The sequence below is a fragment of the Pongo abelii genome, chromosome 4 (genome assembly GCF_028885655.2).
Source record: "Pongo abelii isolate AG06213 chromosome 4, NHGRI_mPonAbe1-v2.0_pri, whole genome shotgun sequence".
Lineage (NCBI taxonomy): Eukaryota > Metazoa > Chordata > Mammalia > Primates > Hominidae > Pongo > Pongo abelii.
In genome coordinates, this window is record NC_071989.2 from 39,323,374 (window position 1) to 39,344,705 (window position 21,332).

The 21,332-nt window shown below is 37.8% G+C and overlaps 1 protein-coding gene across 8 annotated transcripts in view; it reads right to left on the reverse strand.

The window, feature by feature from the left end:
• Positions 1 to 3,715, reverse strand: part of RICTOR (RPTOR independent companion of MTOR complex 2) — a 135,572-nt gene extending 131,857 nt beyond the window's left edge. For 6 of the 8 annotated variants that reach the window (XM_054555505.1, XM_009240664.3, XM_063724089.1 and 3 more), the window contains exons 1-2: positions 3,609 to 3,715; positions 3,391 to 3,438 (exon numbers count right to left, since the gene is read on the reverse strand). In XM_054555505.1, coding sequence (XP_054411480.1) covers positions 3,391 to 3,438; positions 3,609 to 3,657 — 97 coding nt within the window. In that variant the 5' untranslated portion in view covers positions 3,658 to 3,715. Of the gene's footprint in view, positions 1 to 2,860; positions 3,273 to 3,390; positions 3,439 to 3,608 lie in introns of those variants that run through there. The other 2 variants (XM_054555502.1, XM_054555504.2) reach the window with 2 other exon arrangements.
• Positions 3,716 to 21,332: the final 17,617 nt, after the last annotated feature.

Genomic DNA, 21,332 nt, shown 5'->3' on the forward strand with positions numbered 1-21,332 from the left:
TTGCCCAGGAAGAACACTGTATCTTTTCAAGTGATTCAGTACCAGTAAAGAGATGCACTACTGGACTGATAAGACAGTCTATCCTTGCAGTACAAATGGCGAGAGGAAGCATTTGGGCTTCAAAATACATTTTGGCATGCATTACAGACAGTATTTAATAATATCATTAGCAAATATTGGGGACTTTCACAAATTAAGTAGTTGTCTGAACAAAACTGAAAGCAACAATTACCAATATGCTGACTATAAAGTCTACTATAATGAAGTTCCTAAACTAGATAAAAATTAATCCATCAACAATTTTTAACTGAGGCACTCTATGTATGAACCACAGCACTAACACAAGTACCAAAACCAATGAAACTTAGAATTCTTCTGAGCCTCAAGAAGCTTGCAAGGCTAGCCACGTCATTATTAAAATACTATGAAATGTCCTGGTGTCAGAGAGAAAAATTCTAAGGTTCTATGAAATACAGTATCACATTTTATCCTAAGTGAATATAACATACTGCACTTCGCTTAGACTTAATTTATTGGCAATGTCACAGATTACTTTACAATTGTTATATTCAAGAACTCTAACTCAGATAGACTATACCCAATTAGTATAACAGTATGTTTCAAAAAAAAGAAGCTCGAATACCATAATTCCTTATTAACACGTTTATAATATTCAAAACAACCGTTTAAAGTATTTTTAATGTGAGTTTTAAAATTGTGATTTCACAATGTAGGAAGGCAACTAATGTTAAATATCACTTACAAAGTATCCGGTCTTATGCCAAGTACTTTAATTAAGAACTAGCTCATTTACTTTTCACATTCTTAACCCTTTGAAGTTATCTCTTATTTTAGAAATGAAGAAATCAGGGGTAAAGCAAGGTCAAATAACTTGCCGCAAATCACCCAACTATTAAATCTCACAGCTGAGGTTACAATCCAGAATGATTTCACTTTATAGTCAACTCTCTTTTCACTACACATTGATGGATCCTTTAGGGATTACAATGACCATGTACTCTATTTTATAATGAGCTTTATTAGGTAACTACACAATGAATCTCTCAAAGATTAAATTTAAAAAATGAGAATAAAAGCAAACACTGCCTTGGCATTAAACAAGAAAATTTTTGGTTGCCCAAACTTTATCTTTTTACATACTGTAATCTAATCCACAAACAGCTGCCCTTCAGCTGCAACCCAAACTTCCTCACAGTTCTCAAATTATTACTAAACTTTAATCCCTCATGAATTTTCTTCAAGCTTTCTTTGAACAATGAAATGTCTGTCACAACAGCAACTTTTTAAAACAATAGTATCACTATAAAATGACTAATTCAGATTAATTCTAAACTTCCTTATGATTTAGAAATACAGATCTCATACAATCTCTCTCTCTTTATTTTTGCAATCAGTTTTAAATGGCTGTGTATACTTTATTCCAAACTGAAGTACATTTTGTCAGGGCAAGCCGAAAACAGCATTTTCTGCACTATCTATATTAACCTGGAAATACCTATGGACATAGGTGCTTACTAAATTCTCAGTTAATATGGCATTTTAAATAGTAAACAGAGTTACCTGTGTGCCTCAGTAAAACTGGAGTAAGCCAAAATTATCAAATCAGATGTGTACCTAAGCTCTTCCACAACTCAACATTTTGACACCAAGCAGAGAAACCACTATATATAGGAGCTCGACGAACTCAATTTAAAATACAACTATATATTTCCAGCACCACATCTAAGCAGGTTTTTAATGCACCAGTTAAACTCAAGTTTATTAAGTGCTCCTTTCACCCTCATCTAAAACACATATGCCTGTACATAAATTAAATCACTTACTAATTACATCTTTTACAGACCTGAAATTATAGAAATTATCCTTGTTAGGAAGTTTTCTAGTAAATCTATTTTATATAGATTTTTCACATGTGTGTTATAGTCAAGTTTCCAAACAGTTGCACAGAAGTCAAAAGCTTTACATCTTACTATACTAATTCTCAAAACCGATCTGCTGAAAAAAATGTTGGAAATTAGTGCATTGATAATCTAATTAGTAGCCATTTCCAGGACTTAAGCTCTATTATATTGTATTATATTTTAGAAACTGTCTTGTAAAAGGACCTAGTTCACCCAAAACTAAGTCCCTGAACTTTCAGAATAAAATATTAAGTTATAAAAATGTACTCTTGTAGCTAAGTGAAAGCTGACCATTCAGTTTATAAAACAGTAATCTTACATTGTGATATGCAAAATAAAACAAATTAGAAAATGCACTATGCTTTCACTCTAGACGTTGTCAACAAGGAGCCCAGGTTTAACAAATTACTGTAGATAACAGTCATTACGTCAGGTACGACATAGGGTAAAAAACTGATCTCATACAGAATGTCTACAACAAGTTTTTTTGTTTGTTTACTTCCTAAGGTGTTTTATAGATCTCAGAAACTGATTCTGTACAGCTGAATCGGGTTACACTCCAAGCTACAGCCCGTGTGAAATACGACTTCGTCGGAATCAGTAGGCTAAATCCTGTTTACCGTGGAAGAGAAAAGAATCTTGTACGTAACTACTAAATCTTCAACGAGATAATGTCGAATAAACTCTAGTACTGTAAGTGATAGAGGAAACACTGGCTAGTAACTGGATTAGGTCATTAAAAATATCACCCGAATTTCCCCTGTTCGGAAGGTGTAAACAAACCCATCTCCACTGCAGAAGGTAAACAATGAACCTGCAGCAGGGTGAGGGGGCGGTCTTTAGCCAACTACAGTCCCAGCGGCCCGGGAAAGGGAAGCAGAAGGGAAACAGCACAAACCAGACATTTAGCAGTAATGACCAGTTCTAGGTTTCACTACCGAGTTATCAATGCCGCGGGTCCCCACAGGACGGTGGGCAAAGGGGAAAGCAGTCACGCAGTCGGCAAGCACCGAGCAGGTCCGGCTTCTGCTCCGGGGACAGGGAGGGCAGGATGTGGTCGCTCTTCCCTCAAACATCCTCCTGCAACCTAAATAACAGCCTCTACCTCCCTCCGGCTGCCCCCAGCTTGGGCTGCCGGACTCCGGGATAGGTGCAAACCACTCTGCCGGAGCTCGAGCCCAGAGGGTCGCCGGGTTCTGCCGAGTTCCACTCGGGGCTCCCCCGCACCCGCAGCAGCCCGAGGCCCGGAGAAGGGCTCGGGCGAGGGAATCGGGCGCCGGGTAGGGGGATGGGTCCGGCGAGGCGGCCCCGGGCTCGGTTCCCGCGGGCCGGCAGGCTGGGCTCCGGCTCTGGCCCCCGCACCCCGCCGGTCCCGTGCGAGGCCCGCCCCTGCCTCTGGCCCCCAGCCCCGGACCCAGCTCCTCCCCAGCAGCGCGCCCTTGCCGGCGCCCGTGGCGCCCCGCGTTACCTCGGGTCAGATCCAGCGGGACGTTCTCTTCGCCGCTGTCATTCCGCCCTGCGCGAAACAGACACACAGCCCCAATTAGGATTCGCTCGCAGGCCAGCTGCGGCTGCCCTGGCTCCGGCCAGCGCCCCGGCTCGCTCCCCCACCCAGGGCCAGGGGAAGGCAAGTGCCAGGGGTGGCGGGCGCCGGGCGGTGGGGAGTGAGGGTTGCAGCGGGCTTACCTCGTACTCGGAGGTTCTTCAGAGAGCGGCCGCGGCCGATCGCCGCCATATTGACGGGTTTCAGTCACAACACCGGAAACCTCGCCCAATCGCGCGAGAACCCCTTCCCCTCCCCGCGCGCCGCGCCCGCCCCCCGCGGCACCTCCCCCGCCCCCTCGGCGGCGACGGCGGCTGGTGGTGCAGGCTTGGCCCGGGCGCTGAGGGAGCACTGAGCCGACCCAAGGTCTGCAAGGAGTTCGCGGCGCCCGCCCGCCCACGCCGGACCCGGAGGGCACGTCCTCTGGGAGGGGCAGTTCCCACGAGGAAAGTCCCATTGATGCGAGTTGGCAGTGTAGAGGATGCTCCCCTCCGGCCGCCGCGGAAGCCGTTGTCCAAATGCAGGCGAGCGGGGAGGAGGAGGCCGGGATGCGGCCGGCGGGCCACCTGCTCTCGCCGGCCAGCCAGTCTCCTGCTTGCTCTGAAGCCCTGCCATAGACGGCCCCGCTCCCCCGTGTATCCATTGAAACAATTTTTTATAAAAACGCTGAGCACAGTTTTAGACTCCTTTCCAGGAATCGCTTTGCTCCGACTAAGTTAACACGTAACAAAGTTTGTTTTCCAGCCTCGCCCTTGATCTTCAGAATGCCCCTCTCGGCTAGGAGGGCTTCTCCAAGTGGAAGTGGTTAGGCAGTTTTGTTTTTGGCCGCCAGGCGTAGGACGCGAGAAGGGGGTGCAGCGGCCGGGGACCCGGGCGGCGGTCCCCGCGGTGGGATCGCGCCAGCGCCGGGAGGCCGGGGAGAGGGTGTTCTCTGCCGGGAGCCGAGGCGAGGCTGCTGGGTACTGACTGGGTCCGGCTTTTATGGCTCTGCAGCTCCTAGGGTCGTGGCTCATGCAGATGTTGTGGATTAATCTATTTTATGCGTAAGCCTATTAACATTAGGGATTTTAATTCTAGAAACTGCTTAGTTAATATATATGTGTATACACACACACACACACACACACACATACACACCTGGCCACTGACCCAGCAGCTTTCTCTTGAACTACATTTACTTTAAAGAGAGGAGCGATTTGTCCTCTCCAGTTCCTCAGCTCATCTTTCTATTCCATGAGACTGAAAGTTAATTAAAAGTGGAGATCTAGCCTTAACCAGTTCTGTTTTCCCAGCTCCCAGTTAATGCAATATCTGGCACAAATAAGTGTTCAATAAGTATCTGTTGGATGAGTAAGTGCCCTGGATTTCTAATTTATTCCAATTCTCTGCTTACTTAAAAAAAAAAAAAAAACAAGCAATATTGGGGATATTTGTTGAAGTTGTTAATAAGAGTGAACATTTGGAAACACTTAAATGACCAAAGGTAGGGATTATGTAAATTATGTCAACCATTAAAAGTGAAGAGGTAGGCTTAGTAATAGGAAATAATGTTCATGATATTAAATCAAGCAAAAGATTACAAATTTCCTGTTTTTATAAAAGTTTAAATATGTATGAAATTAAAAGTATACATTATAAAATATTTTATATGTACATGTATATTGAAAAAAGTCTGAAAATATACATGAAAATGTTAGCTGATTTTCTTCTCTCATTTGTGGAATTACACGTGCACTTTTTTGTTCTTGTTTGCTTGTCTCTACTTTTTTAAATATTCTATAGTTAATATATATCATTTGTAAAATAAGTGGTAAGAAGAAAAATAAAAGGAACATAAAGTAGCATCATCTGGAAAATAAAATAGGAACACTGCTTCCTTAGAATATTGCCAATTGTCTGTATATTCCAGGTCTTTTTTTTTTTGAAACGAAGTCTACAATCCGATATCTGCGGCTGATACTGCACTTAGGTTTAAGGATGTAACACAATTACAGTACTTTAAAGAAATGTCTTCTGGCATTACCAGTAGTAGTTTTAATATCAACAAGCATGCTCCCTCCGTTATAGCTTTAAAAATCTTGGTGCAATTTATTTATTCTAGTTACTGCCTAAAACAAAAATCACAAAACTTGAGGTCTGGCAGAGGGTTGGATTTCAACCCTCCATGTAACACCACATTTCACCCTTAAAGAAAAGTAGAGATCTATCAATATAAATTATACTAGATTCTTACAGTTGTTCTGATTTTCAGCCAATCTTTTATCATATTATAAAATCCCTCTATATTCTACATTAACTCCTTCCTAATACAATTTAACTTCATTTTCTCTTGGTGTTTTATGAAAGTTGAGTACAACTAATCTACTTTTAAGTTACTTGAGGTACGTAAGTGCCTAAATCCAATAGTATTTTATCATTATAACTGTATGCTCCTATTAAAAACAATTATTCAATTACTCTATTTCTTGCAGGAGAAAAAAATTACATTCAATCTTTCATCAAAACTAGTTTTTTCTGTTACTATTTCAGTCGTTTGAGTGGTTAGGTTCTCCATATTTGCTCTTAGAGTGAATGGCAGGTCTGGTGAAAAAGAACAAGTTATTAGTGTTTGCAAGTGACACTCAACTAGGAAGCAGAAATTCAGGTAAATTTTAGTAAGGAATACATTTTATAATGTGTTTGCTTTTTAAACGGTAGCACTACTTTATTGATTATAGTCAGATTGATGCTTGTTAAAACCCCTAAATTTTCTTCTTTGATACTTGCCAATTGCTAGCTATTCCTCCTTTTGAAACTTATTTTTCTTCCTTGCATCTTTTAGCCGACCCATATGACTTACTCATTTTGTTTACTTCTTGCTACTTCTCCAATTTTTATTTTGATTCTAATCTGGTCATTGAGAATGTGACTTCCTCTTCTTAGTTTTCGTTTCCCAGCTAGGTTTCATTTGCTGTGTCAGTGACTGTTTTTTTTTTCTGGTAGTATTAGTCATTGATAAAAAATGTTCTGTAAGAAGATCGAGTCCAGGACCATACCTTTGGAAGATAAGTGCTTAATTCTGAGGATACAATTACTCCATTCATAGTCACTCCCTTGGTTCTGTTCTCTACCCTCCTACATGCAGTTAATAATTCTAGTATATAACTAGAATTCTAGTAATAATTCTAGTATATAAACCATATTTTATTGGTTTGGGATACAGTTGTAATACTGAACAGAAACAAAAGCCTTATCAAAATCTTAGTTCCCTTTAATCTCTCTGCCTTGGTACATAGGCCATTTGAAGTAAAGCAAGTAAAAAGCCACAAAATTTGGTCAGACTATTTCTTGGTAACTTCATAGTTAAACCGCACATTTGAGACATCTAAAGGCCATTTACATGACAAGCAATAAATTAAATTTAACAAATGTTACAATCCCATCAAGTGTTAATTATGTCTTGGTCACAGCAGAACAGAGCCCCTGAGTATTGTGTCTTTAAATTTTAATCTCTGTCCCAAAATCTCATATAAATTTCCTTTTAAATAATTATTTAAAGACTCTCTATGACAAACAGTTTTAAATGAAGAATAAGCCTATGTTTATGGAAGATGAAGATATGTTAAAAAATGAAATCTAGAGGTATGCAGTAAAATTTCAACAGTGATTATCTACAGATGGTAGAATTTTGAGTGATTTTTCTCTCCCGTTTTCTCATTTTACTTGTTCCCAAATTTTTACTCGTGAATTTTTTTAGGAAAACTATTTTAGAAAAATTTTGTTGGCTATTCTAAACCAAAATTATAAACAGTTGATTATAATAGTGACTTGCTTAACAGGTTATTATAAACAATCAAAATTATTTGTGCATCTGTTCATTAAAAAAAGAACTTTCGCACATACACTGCAATACATATATATTCACTTTTTAAATTAAATTCGAACTTAAAACATAAACACGAAATAAAAATGGTTAAAAGTAATTTTTAATGTTATTTTACCAATGACACAAATACAAAGCAATGGGGCTGAATATACTTCATTATTTTTGACATTTCTTGTTATGTACTTTGTGATACTGAAATTTAAAATTCTAGTTCTAAGAAGAGTTTATGTGGGTTTAGGGTTTTAATAGCTGAGACCTCACAAAATGCAAAGTTAAAAATGGAAGAACTACTTTATTGGCTGTATTTCTAAACCATAAAACTCATTTTCCCATTTCGTCCACCCAGTGATACAAAAGCTTTTTGAAATGTAATTTGGCTAACAAATATCCATCTTCCCTAATGTCAATCAGTTTTCCTATCAAACTAGTAATTTGGATAACAAATATCCATCTTCCCTAATGTCAATCAGTTTTCCTATCAAACTAGTAATTTGGCTAACAAATATTCATCTTCCCTAATGTCATTCAGTTTTCCTGTCAAACTAGAAGACATAACATTTAGAAATTTTCAGCAAAATGGTTGCAAAACCATTTATCTGAAAGATTTTTAAGCAGATTGGGAAACTCTGTTCCCATGATTTTCAAGTGTGCAGATACGAAAATTTATATATGTGACGTATTTATATTTTAAGTTTTTTCAGAAAAAAATCACAAAACTGAAACACTTTCAAATATCTATTTTCTAAATGCTCTCATCCTAGCACAGGTTTTTTCAAAGTATTAAATTTCTTAGTTATTGTTACCACATCTACCTTGAAGGGAAATTTTTTTTTAATTTTTTTAAAAAAATCTGATAGGTAACATGCTACTCGAAGCCACCAGTCATCATGAAAAAAAAAGCTTGCCACCAAATAAATAGTAAACATCTGTATAATACAAAAGATTTTCTTCACCTCTCATTTCAAAGTGCGTGAAAATTAAACTTTTTTAAAAGTCTTATTTATACAAAATTATCACGTGGTACTATCTCTGTACTTCTGTATGAACTCCTTTTTAAATTGATGGGAACTGCTTCATCGATTTTCATAAAACATTGTTCTTATTAAGGAAGTTGTTTACTGATAAGGACACCTGGTATTTGGTACTTTTACTTTGATGGCACAGAAAAAAACTAAACAGAATTAAGCCAACACCGTAAGCTAAGACATAGTTAGAAATATTTATGCTTTCATTCAACTGCACACACAGCAAAGCTTTCATAATGCTTATTTGTTCAAATGCCTTTTTCTTCAAATCTTCAGCCTTCCCCTGCCCCACCCCTTTTTCTGCCTTGGTTGACCAATAGGTTTGCATTTTAGTTTTGTCAACAAATATTTTTCTCTGTTTTTTTTTTTATTCCCAGCCATTTTTTTAACCACAGCAGGAAATAGCACTATATTCCCAACTGATGTGTTCCTTTTTGTCTGTTGGTAATAAGAAATCTTTCTCTTTTCACAGGACATGGTGGCTCATGCTTGTAATCCCAGCAGTTTGGGAAGCTGAGGCAGGAGGATCCTTTGAGCCCAAGAATTCCAGACTAGCCTAGGCAACATAGCAGATCTCGTCTCTACTAAAATAGTAATAATAATAATAATAAAGTTATCTAGCATGATGTCATGCTCTTGTAATCTCAGCTATTTGGGAGGCTGAGGTGGGAGGCTCACTTGAGCTCAGATTTTCAAGGCTGCATTGAGCTATGATCACACTACTGCACTTCAGCCTGGTTAGTAAAGCAAGACCCTATCTTGAGAAAAAAGAAAAAAATCTGTCTTTTTGCAAAGTAATGGATTCAATATTGCATGACTTCTAACATCACAGAAAAAATACAGAAAATTATCTTTATTTTCTGTTTATGTTAAAAATATTTTGCTAATCTGGTAGCTTTATAATAGCTAACATCTCAAGAAACAATATGTAATTAGACTCAGATAATAGTGAAGGATAATGCATATAAATTCATATTTCACATAATTCTAATATTTTTAATTTTTAAAAATGTTGGCTGACATTGTGACATCTGATTGCATTATCATTGCTTTTTCCTTGTAATGAAGCTGATAAAGTGCTAAAATCAGAAGTATCAAGTCTGCCATATTTTAAAACCTGTACTGTGCTTTTATTATTTGTGTTACATACAATTTCTTTGCAAGATTCTTCTTAAGCCATGTGTACATTTTGTGAGGAATAGTTTATAATATCCTCCTTAAATCCACTTACCTAGATAAAGTATATGGCCATATGCCAAAGTGGAGAGAATTCCTGAGACTGTTGTGAATTCTTCTGAGTTGTAGAACTCCCAATCTTCCCTCAGAATACTTATATGACTCAACTTAACCTTCTGACAAGATGACAGCTCCATTGTTAATATGTATAATAAATATTAATAGTTTACCTCTTTCTTTCATTTCATTTCTTTTATTTTTTCTGTTCTCTCTCTTTTTTTTTTTTTTTTTGAAGGGGGCAGGTATGGGGTAGGGGACTAAAAAAATTCCCCCAAATTCCTCCACACACACAAAAAATAACAAAATAGGACACTGAAGTCAGAGTAAGGAGCAGTGAGCAACTAGAAAACTGGAAAAAATGGACCTCTCTAGCTATCTAGATCTGAAGACTAAGCCACTGCAAGGTAGGAAAGCAGAACATCAGGCTCTTGCGTTAAGTCCAGGGTCCTAGAAGTGGGCCAAAGTGGACCCAGGTTGGTAGTGCCCCCTGGCTTTCAGCAGTAGCAATTACAAATTCTTTTGGGGGAAAGTCCATTACTTCATCAGTTCCTAGGATCGTCACATATTAAGATCAAACAAATAAAAGCTCGCATGCAAAGATCATTAAACTCATAGAAAAAACTGACTATGAGTAAGAATCCGTATAAATCAAAGTGAACAGAATTCTATGCCAAGGACTTCAGATATTGATATGAAACAAAATACAAAGTAGCTATTCTATATTAAATAATTTTTTTAATGAATTTATGATTCTATCCATGATAGAATAATGAGTGTTGGATGTACCTTCCTACAATAAACAATTGTTAATTTAGACAAATATATGAAACAGCAGTGTTTAGGCATTGGACAACAGTGTGGCACTATGACCTTGACATAAAAGGAGCAAAAAAGGTGAGTTTCACCTTCCCTCCAGCTTTGAAAATACAACACAAAATTTGTGGAACCTAAACAGAGCAGCAGTCTCACGGAATGGAGGAAAGAAAAACTGAAGTCGAGATAATGAGGCAATTGAACGTTGAGGGGCATAATATCAGAGATGAGAGAGCTGTACAAAGTAGGAGCTCCAGAAATCTGCACTGGGATCCCCTTGCTTATTTAGCTGAATTTTAAGCTGAACAAGCATAGGGTAAGACTCAGTGAAACCTGGCAAAGAACAGCCCCTGGGGGCTCTGAACTAAATGGAGATTCCAGAGGTTACAGATTGCTGAAAGACATCCAACCGGCAAGTAAAGAGACTTTGGTGAACACTTTGAGTATGCAAGTAAGACCCCCAAAAGGATATACGTTAGGAAATGGGTTGCACTGAGATCCCACAAAGGCCATAACTTATCGAAAAGGATACATCAGTCCTAGAATAAGGCTACTATAGATATACCTAAACAGAGTTCAAAGTCAAGCCTCAATAGGATCAAGCTGATCTCCCAATAAATTAACTAAAGAACAGGATTTAAAACTAAACTCATTAAAAATAAAACAACAATATTCCAGCTCTCCGACAAATCACGTTGGTAATGTTCAGCATACAGCAAAAATTTTATGAGGTTTGAAAAATCAGGAAAATGTGACTCATCCTCATGAGAAAAAAATCAATTAAAAACAAGACCAGAGGCCGGGTACAGTGGCTCACGCCTGTAATCTCAGCACTTTGGGAGGCCGAGGCGGGCAGATCATGAAGTCAGGAGTTCAAGACCAGCCTGACCAACATGGTGAAACTCCATCTCTGCTAAAAATACAAAAATTAGCTAGGCGTGGTGGTGCGTGCCTGTAATCCCAGCTACACAGAAGACTGAGGCAGGAAAATCACTTGAACCTGGGAGGCGGAGGTTGCAATGAGCCGAGATCATGCCACTGCACTCCAGCCTAGGCGACTGAGTGAGACTTCGTCTCAAAAAGAAACAAAACAAAACCAAAAAGAAAAAACAAAAAACAAACAAAAAAAAAACAAGACTAGAGAAAGCGTGGACATTGGAATTAATAGTTTCATAAATATGATCAAAGATTTAAAAGAAATGTTGGACACAGTAAGTAAACAGATGGATACTCTCTAGAGAGAAATGTATTCTGTAAAAAATAACCAAGTGTACATTTTAGAAATGAAAAATACAGTGCCAGAAATGATGATATATTAGTCAGAAATTCACTAAATGATGACAGATTGTACCCTAAAAAGAAAAGGGTTGTGAATTTGAAGACAAACCAACAAAAAGCTTAGAGAAGAAAAAGACTGGGGAAATAAGGAAGAAGAAAAAGCCTCAGTAACCCATATAAAAAAATCAGGCAGTCTGAAATATGTGTAACTGAAATCCCAGAAGAAGAGGAGAGAGAGATTGGGGCAGAGAAAATGAAGTAATAATGGATAAACCTTTAGCTAAATTGACCAACAAAAAAGAGACAAGCAAGAAATAACAAATATCCAAAATGAAGGATGGGCCACTAGTATAGAACCTATAGATGTTAAAAGTATAGGAAGGGAATATTAACAACTTTATGCCAATAAATTTGTTGACTTAGATGAGGTGGACCAAATCCTTTAAAGACAGAAAACACCAAAGCTTACTCAAGAAGTTATTTGGTAGATATACGAAATGATTATAAAGTTTATATAGAAAGGCAAAGGTCTAAAATTGTCAGCACAGTACTAAAGAAACACTATCTGAATTCAAGACTTACTCTAATGCCAGAGTGAAGACAACTTTAGAGAAAGGATGTATATATAAACTAATAGGACAGAAATGTGTTAGTCTGTTCTCACACTGCTATAAAGACATACCCAAGACTGGGTAGTTTATAGAGAAAAGAGGGTTAATTGACTTACAGTTTCTCAGGGCTGGGGAGGCCTCAGGAAACTTACAATCATGGCAGAAGGGGAAGAGGCACGTCTTAAATGGTGGCAGGCAAGACAGCAAATGAGCAAAGGGGGAAGCCCCTTATAAAACCATCATCTCTTTTGAGAACTCACTGACAATCACAAGAACTCCATGGGGGAAACTGCCCCCGTGATCCAATTACTTCTCGTCAGGTCCTGCCTTCGACGTGGGGATTTTGGGAATTCCAATTCAAGATGAAATTTGGGTGGGGACACAGAGCCAAACCATATCATAAAGAGCTCACAAAGTATATATATCTAATTAATTATTGATGAAGGTACAAAGACAATTCATTATAGAAAGGATAGTCCTTTTCAACAAATGATGTTGGATCAATTGACTATCCACATACATATGATGAACCTTGATCTATATGTTACACTGTATGCAAAAATTAACTCAAAATGAATCATAAATCTAAATGTAAGATTGAAACTACACAACTTCTAGAAAAAAAATAGAAAAAATTTTAGTGGCCTTGAGTGGAAGAAAGGAGTTCTTAGATACTATACTAGAAACATGATCAATATGAGAAATAATTGATGGATTGAAGTCATCAAAAAGAAAAACTTCTACTCCTGCAAAGACACTTTTAAGAGAATAAAAACAGAAGCCACAGACTGAGAAAATGTTTTCAAATCATATATCTGATAAAGTAATTGTATGCAGGCTATGTAAATAGCTCTCAATACTCATTAATAGAAAACTAAACAATGAAAAAAATGGACGAAAACTTGAATAGACACTTCACCAAAAAAAAAAACCCATGGAAAATAAGCACATAAACATCACTCAGTAAAATTAGTTATAAAGAATATGGTCATTAAAACCACAATAAGATATCACTACATACCTATTAGAACGGCTTAAAAAATACATAAAAGGAAAATACCAAAAATGGCAAAGATGTGGAACAAGCGCAACTCTCTTACACAAGAGAGGTGGGGACGCAAAATAACTCAGTGACTTTGGAAATCAGTCAGCTAGTTTCTTTTGAAGTTACACATGCACTTATCATACAACTCAGCAATCCCACACTTAGGTGTGCCCCAAGTGAAATAATAACTTATGTTCACATGAAAATCTGGATGTGAGTATTCATAGGGGCTTTACTTGTTATTTCCAAAAACTAAAAAACTAAAGTCAACCCAAATGTCTCTCAACTAGAGAATGGATAGACAAATTATGGAATAATTATACATTTGAATACCACTTAGCATTAAAAAGGAACAGATTACTGAATCATAAAACAGTAATTTTTTTTTTTTTTTTTTTTTTGAGACAGAGTTTCTCTCTTGTTGCCCAGGCTGGAGTGCAATGGCGCGATCGCGGCTCACCACAACTTCCTCCTCCCGGGTTCTAGCGATTCTCCTGCCTCAGCCTCCCGAGTAGCTGGGATTACAGGCATGTGCCACCACACCCGTCTAATTTTTTTTTTTTTTTTTTTTTTTTTGAGATGGAGTCTAGCTCTGTAGCTCACTCTGGAGTGCAGTGGTGCTTGGCTCACTGCAACTTCCACCTCCCGGGTCCCAGTTCAAGCAATTCTCCTGCCTCAGCCTCCCAAGTAGCTGGGATTACAGGCACACGCTGCCATGCCCAGATAATTTTTGTATTTTTAGTAGGGATGGGGTTTCACTTTGTTGGCCAGGCTGGTCTTGAAATCCTGACCTCGTGATCCACCAGCTTGGGCCTTCCAAAGTGCTGGGATTACAGGCGTGAGCCACCACGCCCAGCCTACAATATGCATGAATTTCAAATGTATTATGCTAAGTGAAAGGAGCCAGACTTAAAGGCTCTACACTCTATAATTTTATGTATTTGACATTCTGGAAAAGGCATAGCTATAGTGACAGCAAGATCAGTGGTGGCCAGGATCTTGGGTTGGGCAGTGGAGTTAACTATAACATGGCACAGGGTCATTTTTAGGAGTAATGGAATGAGTCCAATTCTTGGATACAGTGGGGGTTATGTGACTGTATGTGTTTGTTAAACTTACAGAACTGTATATTAAAAAGGGTAAATTTGCCTTATGTAATTTATACTTTAATAAAAATGGAAATAACAAAAGTCATTATTGCAAGCGGTAAAAACTATATGGAGTACCAAATGAAAAGATCTAGTAGGATTCCAAGAAGGGAAGAATTGAGAGATCAGAGAAGATGTAATATTTGAAAAGATTATACATTTTCTGGGACTTATGAAAGACACAAATTAACAAATATAAGAGGGAAATTAACAAATATAAGAGGGATAATATATGCAAATCAAGATAAATCAAGTGAAATGTACACCTGGACACTATATAGTGAAAGTACAGAACACTAAAAACAAAGCAATCTTAAAAACAAGTGGAAAGGAAAGGCAAATAACTTGCAGAAATTACAATTAGAATAATTATGTAGTTTCCTCAACATAAATAATATGGAGAAAACAGGAAAAATATCTTTAGAGTGCTGAAGAAAAATCAGCATCAACCAAAATTTCTGTATTTGTAATACTTATCTTCAATAAAAATGGAAAAATGAAGTTATTTCTATATAATCAAAACATCTGGGAACGGACTTCAAGATGGCCAACTAGAAGCATTTCATACTCACCTCCTGCCCGAAGAAGAACCAAAATAGTGAGTAATCACACTTTGAATGGATCATCCAAAACAGAACACTGGAATTCAACAGGAAAATGACAGAAAAACCTAAAGCAAGGAAGGAGAAAGAAGCGAGGCAGCCTTCTCAGCCAGGATTGTCTGGGAGTGGGGAATACAGGGAAAGGGTAAATGAGTGACCCCCTGCGGACTCTGGTTCTACCATAATTCTGCAATCCTAGTCGCAGGAAAGAACCTAGACCCTCACAGGCTCTGAAACTAGCATGGGGAGCTACTTGGAGACGGCATAATGGCACTGCTCCAGGGAAGGAATTGTGCTGGGTCCCACATTCCCCCTGAGTCATAGACAGCTACAGTAAGGCACCATTTTGAAAGCCTAGCCCACGACAGACTAAGCATTGTCCTGGGGCCCAGTGGCACCAGAGTTGAAGTGTGAGTGAGGCTTAGGCTGTTGCCACAGAGGCTAAAACATGAGTGCAGTGCATGTTTTCCATCCACCAACTTAGGCTGCCATCATCGAAGGTGTTCCTGCCCTTCTCAGTGGCAGGGCTGCAGCATGGCCACTGCTATGTCCAACTCCAGCATTCTGCTGGAGGCCTGGGGATTTCCCTGCTTCTGCCTAACATGGAAGCCACCTGTACACAAAATTAGGGGGTCTGAGGACAAGCCTGCTTGGCCTGGCTTCAACCCCTCGTGCCAGAGCGTATAGTCTGGGAACCTGGGAATTGTCCAGTTCAATCCACCACTATTGGCACCTGAGCACTCCTCCCAGGGAGGCATGAGGTTGGGCCTACTCACCTGATGATACAACCACCTCTGGTACCTACCTGCATGTGCCACATTTGGGCTGGAGACTAGCCCATCCAGCCCATTGCAGCCACCACCAACACCAGCATGCACCACTTAGGACCCAGAGGGTTGTCCTGCCCCTGTGACTGACACTGCCCATCCCATGCTGGCTGCCTAGAGGCCTGAGAACCTCACTGCCTTCTTGGCCCACAACTGCCACTACTGACATCCAAGCAAGCCACTTGGAGGTGCAAGGATCAGCCAGCTTGGACCTGCTGACTCTGGTGCCAGCATAAGCTGCTCAGGGGCCCAAGGACAGGCCTCAGCCCACCACTGCCACCACTGGGGCCCAAAGACTGGCCCACTTGGCATCCTAGTACTCAACAAAACTTCACCACGGCCTACATTAATAACCACACCCTACGTCACCAAGAAAATCAGATACCACTGATGCTATTTACAGCCAAAGAAATCATACAGAGTCTACATTCACGCATACACCCAGAATCAAAGCCAAGGTACGCCACCCAACCAACACCATAGATACATCTTCAAGAAAAAGTCCTCCCTTAAGAAAACAAATTCAAAAAATTGAAAGAAGTCTGTTATACCAGATGCACAGATATCAATGTAAATACACAGGAAACATGAAAAAGCAAGGAAATATGATGCCTCCAATGGAACACAATAGTTCTTCAGCAACAGACTCCAATTGATACATTTACAAAAGCCCAGAAAAAAATTGGCTGAATGGATTAAAACAAAAACAAAAAACATGACTCAACTAGATGTTGCCTACCAGAAACTCATCTCCTATGTAAAGACATATATAGACTGTAAGTAAGGGGATGGAAAAAGATATTCCACAAAAATGCAAACCAAAAGCAAGCAGGAATAGCTATATATAGATTAAACAGACTTAAAGCCAAAAACAGTAAAAAGAGACAAAGAAGGTCAAATTTTTATTATAAAAACATCATTCAGCCAGCCTACATAAAAATAGTAAATAGGTCAGATGCAGTGGCTCATGCTTATAATTCCAGCACTTTGGGAGGGTCAAGGCAGGAGGATCACTTGAGGCCAGGAGTTTGAGACCAGCCTTATCAATACAGTGAGACCCAGTCTCTAAATAATTTTTTAAATAGTAAATATATATGCACTCAACACTGGAGCACCCAGATATATAAAACAAGTGTTATTAAATTTAAAGGGAGATATAGACTCCAATACAATAATTGTTGGAGACTTCAACACCCCACTCTCTGCATTAGACAGATAATCTAGACAGAAAATTAACACGTTAGACCAAATGCCCTAACAGGCATTTACAGAACATTTTGTTCAATGGCTACAGAATACACATATTTTTATCAGCACATGGAACATTCTTCAGGATAGACCATATGTGAAGACCCAAAACAAGTCTCAACAAATTTTTAAAAATTGAAATCATATCAAGTATCTTCTCAGACCACAATGGAATAAAACTAGACATCTATAACAAGAGGAACTTTTGAAATTGTACAAATAGATGGATGATCCTGCATGACATTATGACATTGGGTCAATGAAGAAATTAGCAAGAACATTTTTTAAAAAATTACTGAAACAAATGAAAATGTAAACACAACATGTCAAACCTGTGAGAAACAGCAAAAGCAATGCTATAAGGGAAGTTTATAGCAGTAAATGCCTACATCAAAAAAGTAAGAATATACTTTTATTAAGACCCAAATTAACAACCTAGTGATGTACCTCAACTAACTAAAAAAGCAAGAATAAACCAGACACAAAATTAGTAGTTGGCAATAAATAATAAAAATCAGAGCAGAACTAAATGAAATAAAGACTAAAAAAGTAATATAAAGAATTAATAAAATAAAAAATTGTTTTTTTGAAAAGAATAAATAAAATCAATGAATCACTGCCTGGAGTAACCAATAAAAAAGAGAGAAGACCCATATAAACACAATCGGAAATGAAAAAGAAGGCATTACAACTGATCCCACAGCAATACAAAAGATCATGAGACTATTATGAGCAACTACACATCAGCAAACTAGAAAACCTAGACAAAATGGATAAATTCCTAGACACACACGACCTTCCAAGATTGAATCAGGAAGACATAGAAAACCTGAAGAGACCAATAACAAATGACAAAGTTGAAGCAGTAATACAATGTCTCCCAACAAAGAGAAGTTCAGAACCAGACGGCTTCACTGTCAAATTCTATTAAACTTTAAAGAAGGACTAACATCCAGTCTCCTCAAACTATTCCAAAAAATCCAACAGAAGGGTCTTTTCCCTAACTCATTCTATGGGGCAAGAATTAACCTGATGGCAAAACCAGATTCAACAAAAAAGAAAACTACACACCAAACTCTCTTTATGCACACAGATGCAAAAATTCTCCCCCAAATACTAGCAAACTGATTCCAACAGCACATAAAAAAATAATATACCATGATCAAGAGGGATGTGTCTCGAGGATGGTTCAACATATAAAAATCAATGAACATGATACATCACATCAACAAAATGAAGCAGAAAATTAATACAGTTGATTACATACAATCTCAATTGGTGCAGAAAAAGCATTTGATAGAATTTAACATCGCTTCACAATAAAAACTTGCAACAAAGTAGGCATAGAAGGAACATACCTCAACATAAAAAAGGCCATATATGACAAATCCACAACTAACATTGTATAGGATGGGGAAAAACTGAAAGCCATTTCTCTGAGAACTGGAATAAGATGAGGATGCTAACTTTCACGACTCCTATTCAACATAGTAATGAAAATCCTAGCCAGCATAATCAGGCAAGAAAAAGAAGTAAAAGACATCCAAATTTGAAAAAGGAAGCGAAATTTTACTTTTTGCTGATGATATGATCATACATCTAGTAAAACCTAAAGACTCCACCAAAAAACGTAGATCTGATTAATACTTTCAGTAAAGTTGCAAGATACAAAATCAACATACAAAAGTCTGTAGCATTTCTATATACCTATAATGAACTAGCTGAGAAAGAAATCAAGAAGGCAATCCCATTTACAATAGCTACAAAAAAATACCTAGGAATAATTTTAACTAAAAAAGGTGAGCCATCTCTACAAGGAAAACTAAAAAAGCACTGATGGAAGAAATTGAAGAGGAAACAAAGAAATGGAAAGACATTCCATGCTCATGGATTGTAAGAATTAACATCATTTAAATGATTATAGTGCTCAAAGCAATCTACAGATTTAGTGCAATTCCTATCAAATTATTTATGTCATTTTTCGCAGACTTAGAAAAAGGCAATTCTAAAATTTGTATTGATCCAAACAAGAGCCCGAATAGCCGAAGCAATCCTGAGCAAAAGAGAACAAAGCTGGAAGTGTCACACTACCCGATTTCAAAATATATTACAAGGCTATAATAAACAAAATAGCATGGTATTGGTATAAAAACAGACAAACAGACCGAAGTAACAGAATAGACAATCAAGAGATAAATCTATGTATTTATAGTCAACTGATCTTCAACCAACTCACTTAGGACATGCATTCGGGAAAGGACAACCTTTTCAATAAACGGTACTGGGAAAACTGTGTAACAGTTTGCAGAAGTAGGAAATTACACCCTTATCTCTCACTGTATGCAAAAGTCAACTCAAGACAGATTAAGGACTTAAATGTAAGACCCCAAACTATAAAACTGCTAGAAGAAAACATTAGGGAAAACACTTCAGGACATTGGTCTAGGCAAAGATTTTATGGCTAAGACCCCAAAACCGTAGACAACAGAAACAAAAATAGACAAATGGGATTATATTAAACTTACAAGCTTCTGCACAGCAAAGCAATCAACAGAATAAAAAGACAACTTTTTGAACAGGAGACAATATGACAATATCTGCAAACTATTTATCCAACAAGGAGCTAATATCCAGAATATGCTAGGAACTCAAACAACTCAATTTTTTAAAACTAAATAATTAAAAAGTGGGTAAAGGACATCAGTAAACATTTCTCAAAAGACGACATACAAATGGCCAACAGGTTTAAAAAAATTGCTCAACATTCCTAATTATCAGGGAAATGAACATCAAAACCACAATGAGATATCATCTTACTAGAATGGTTATTATAAAAAAGACAAAAAATAATAGATGCAGGTGAGGATGTGGAAAAAAAGAAAACTCTTTTACACTGTTGGTGGGAATGTAAATCAGTACATTCATTATGTGAAACAGTATAGAGATTTCTCAAAAAATAAAAAGTAGAGCTACTATATGATCCAGTAATCCTACTTTGGGTATTTATTTAAAGGAAAGGGAATCAGTATATCAAAGGAATATCTGCACCTTTATGTTTATTATAGCACTATTCACAATAGCAAAGATATGGAATCAGCCTAACTGTCCATCAATGGATGAATGAATAAAGAAAATATGGTATATATACACAATGGAATACTATTTGGCCATAAAAAGGAATGAAATCATGTCATTTGCAGCAACATGATTGGAACTGGAGGTCATTATGTTAAATGAAATGAGCCAGGCACAGAAAGACAAATATTACATGTTCTCACCCATATGTGGGAGCTATAAAAGTTGATCTCATGGAGATAAAGAATAGAATGATAGCTACCAGAGGCTGGGAAGTGCATGTGGGTGGGAGGGAGGGTGATCAAGAGTGATTGGTAAATGGGTACAAACACACAGTGAGTTGGAATAAATAAGTTCTGATTTTCAATAGCAGAGTAGGGTGACTATAGTTAGCACAATGAATGTATTGTGTATTTCAAAGTAGCTGCAAGAGAGGACTTGAAATGTTTGTGACACAGAAATGATACTCAAGGAGATGGATACCCAAATACTTTTACTTGATTATTACATATTCTATGCATGTAACAAATACTCATATGTACCCCATAAATATGTAAATTATTATGGGGTCAATAAAAAATGGGAACATTTACCACAAGACTTGACTAAATTAACTTTATTATGTGTACTTAAATAAGAAGAAAGTGGCCGTGGAATGACAGTCTGAGATACAAGAAAGAATATGAGTAAATAAATTGGTAAAACATACAGACAAATTTAAACAAAAGCACTCTGCCTTTAATAATAATAGCATTTTAATTTTATGGTTTGAAAAGGAACAAAATAAAATACCTGACAACAATAGCCTGTCATTTAGGAGCAGGGGATCTTAGTCACACATTGTTGTACTTGCCTTTTTATATATGTGTCTTTGTTGCATATACACTCAAGATGAAAAGTGCAAGAAACTGTGTATATTTGGTTTTCAGGTGGGATAGCATCTGGGAGATTATGGAGAGATGTGTGGAAGCCACTGCCTTTGTGGAAGCTTCCACCTATGCAGGCCAGGAGCCAAGGGCTTGGTGGTGTGCTTGGGGGTGGAATTGAACAATGACTCTGTGGAATTGAACAGCTTGACTCTGTGTCCCCACCCA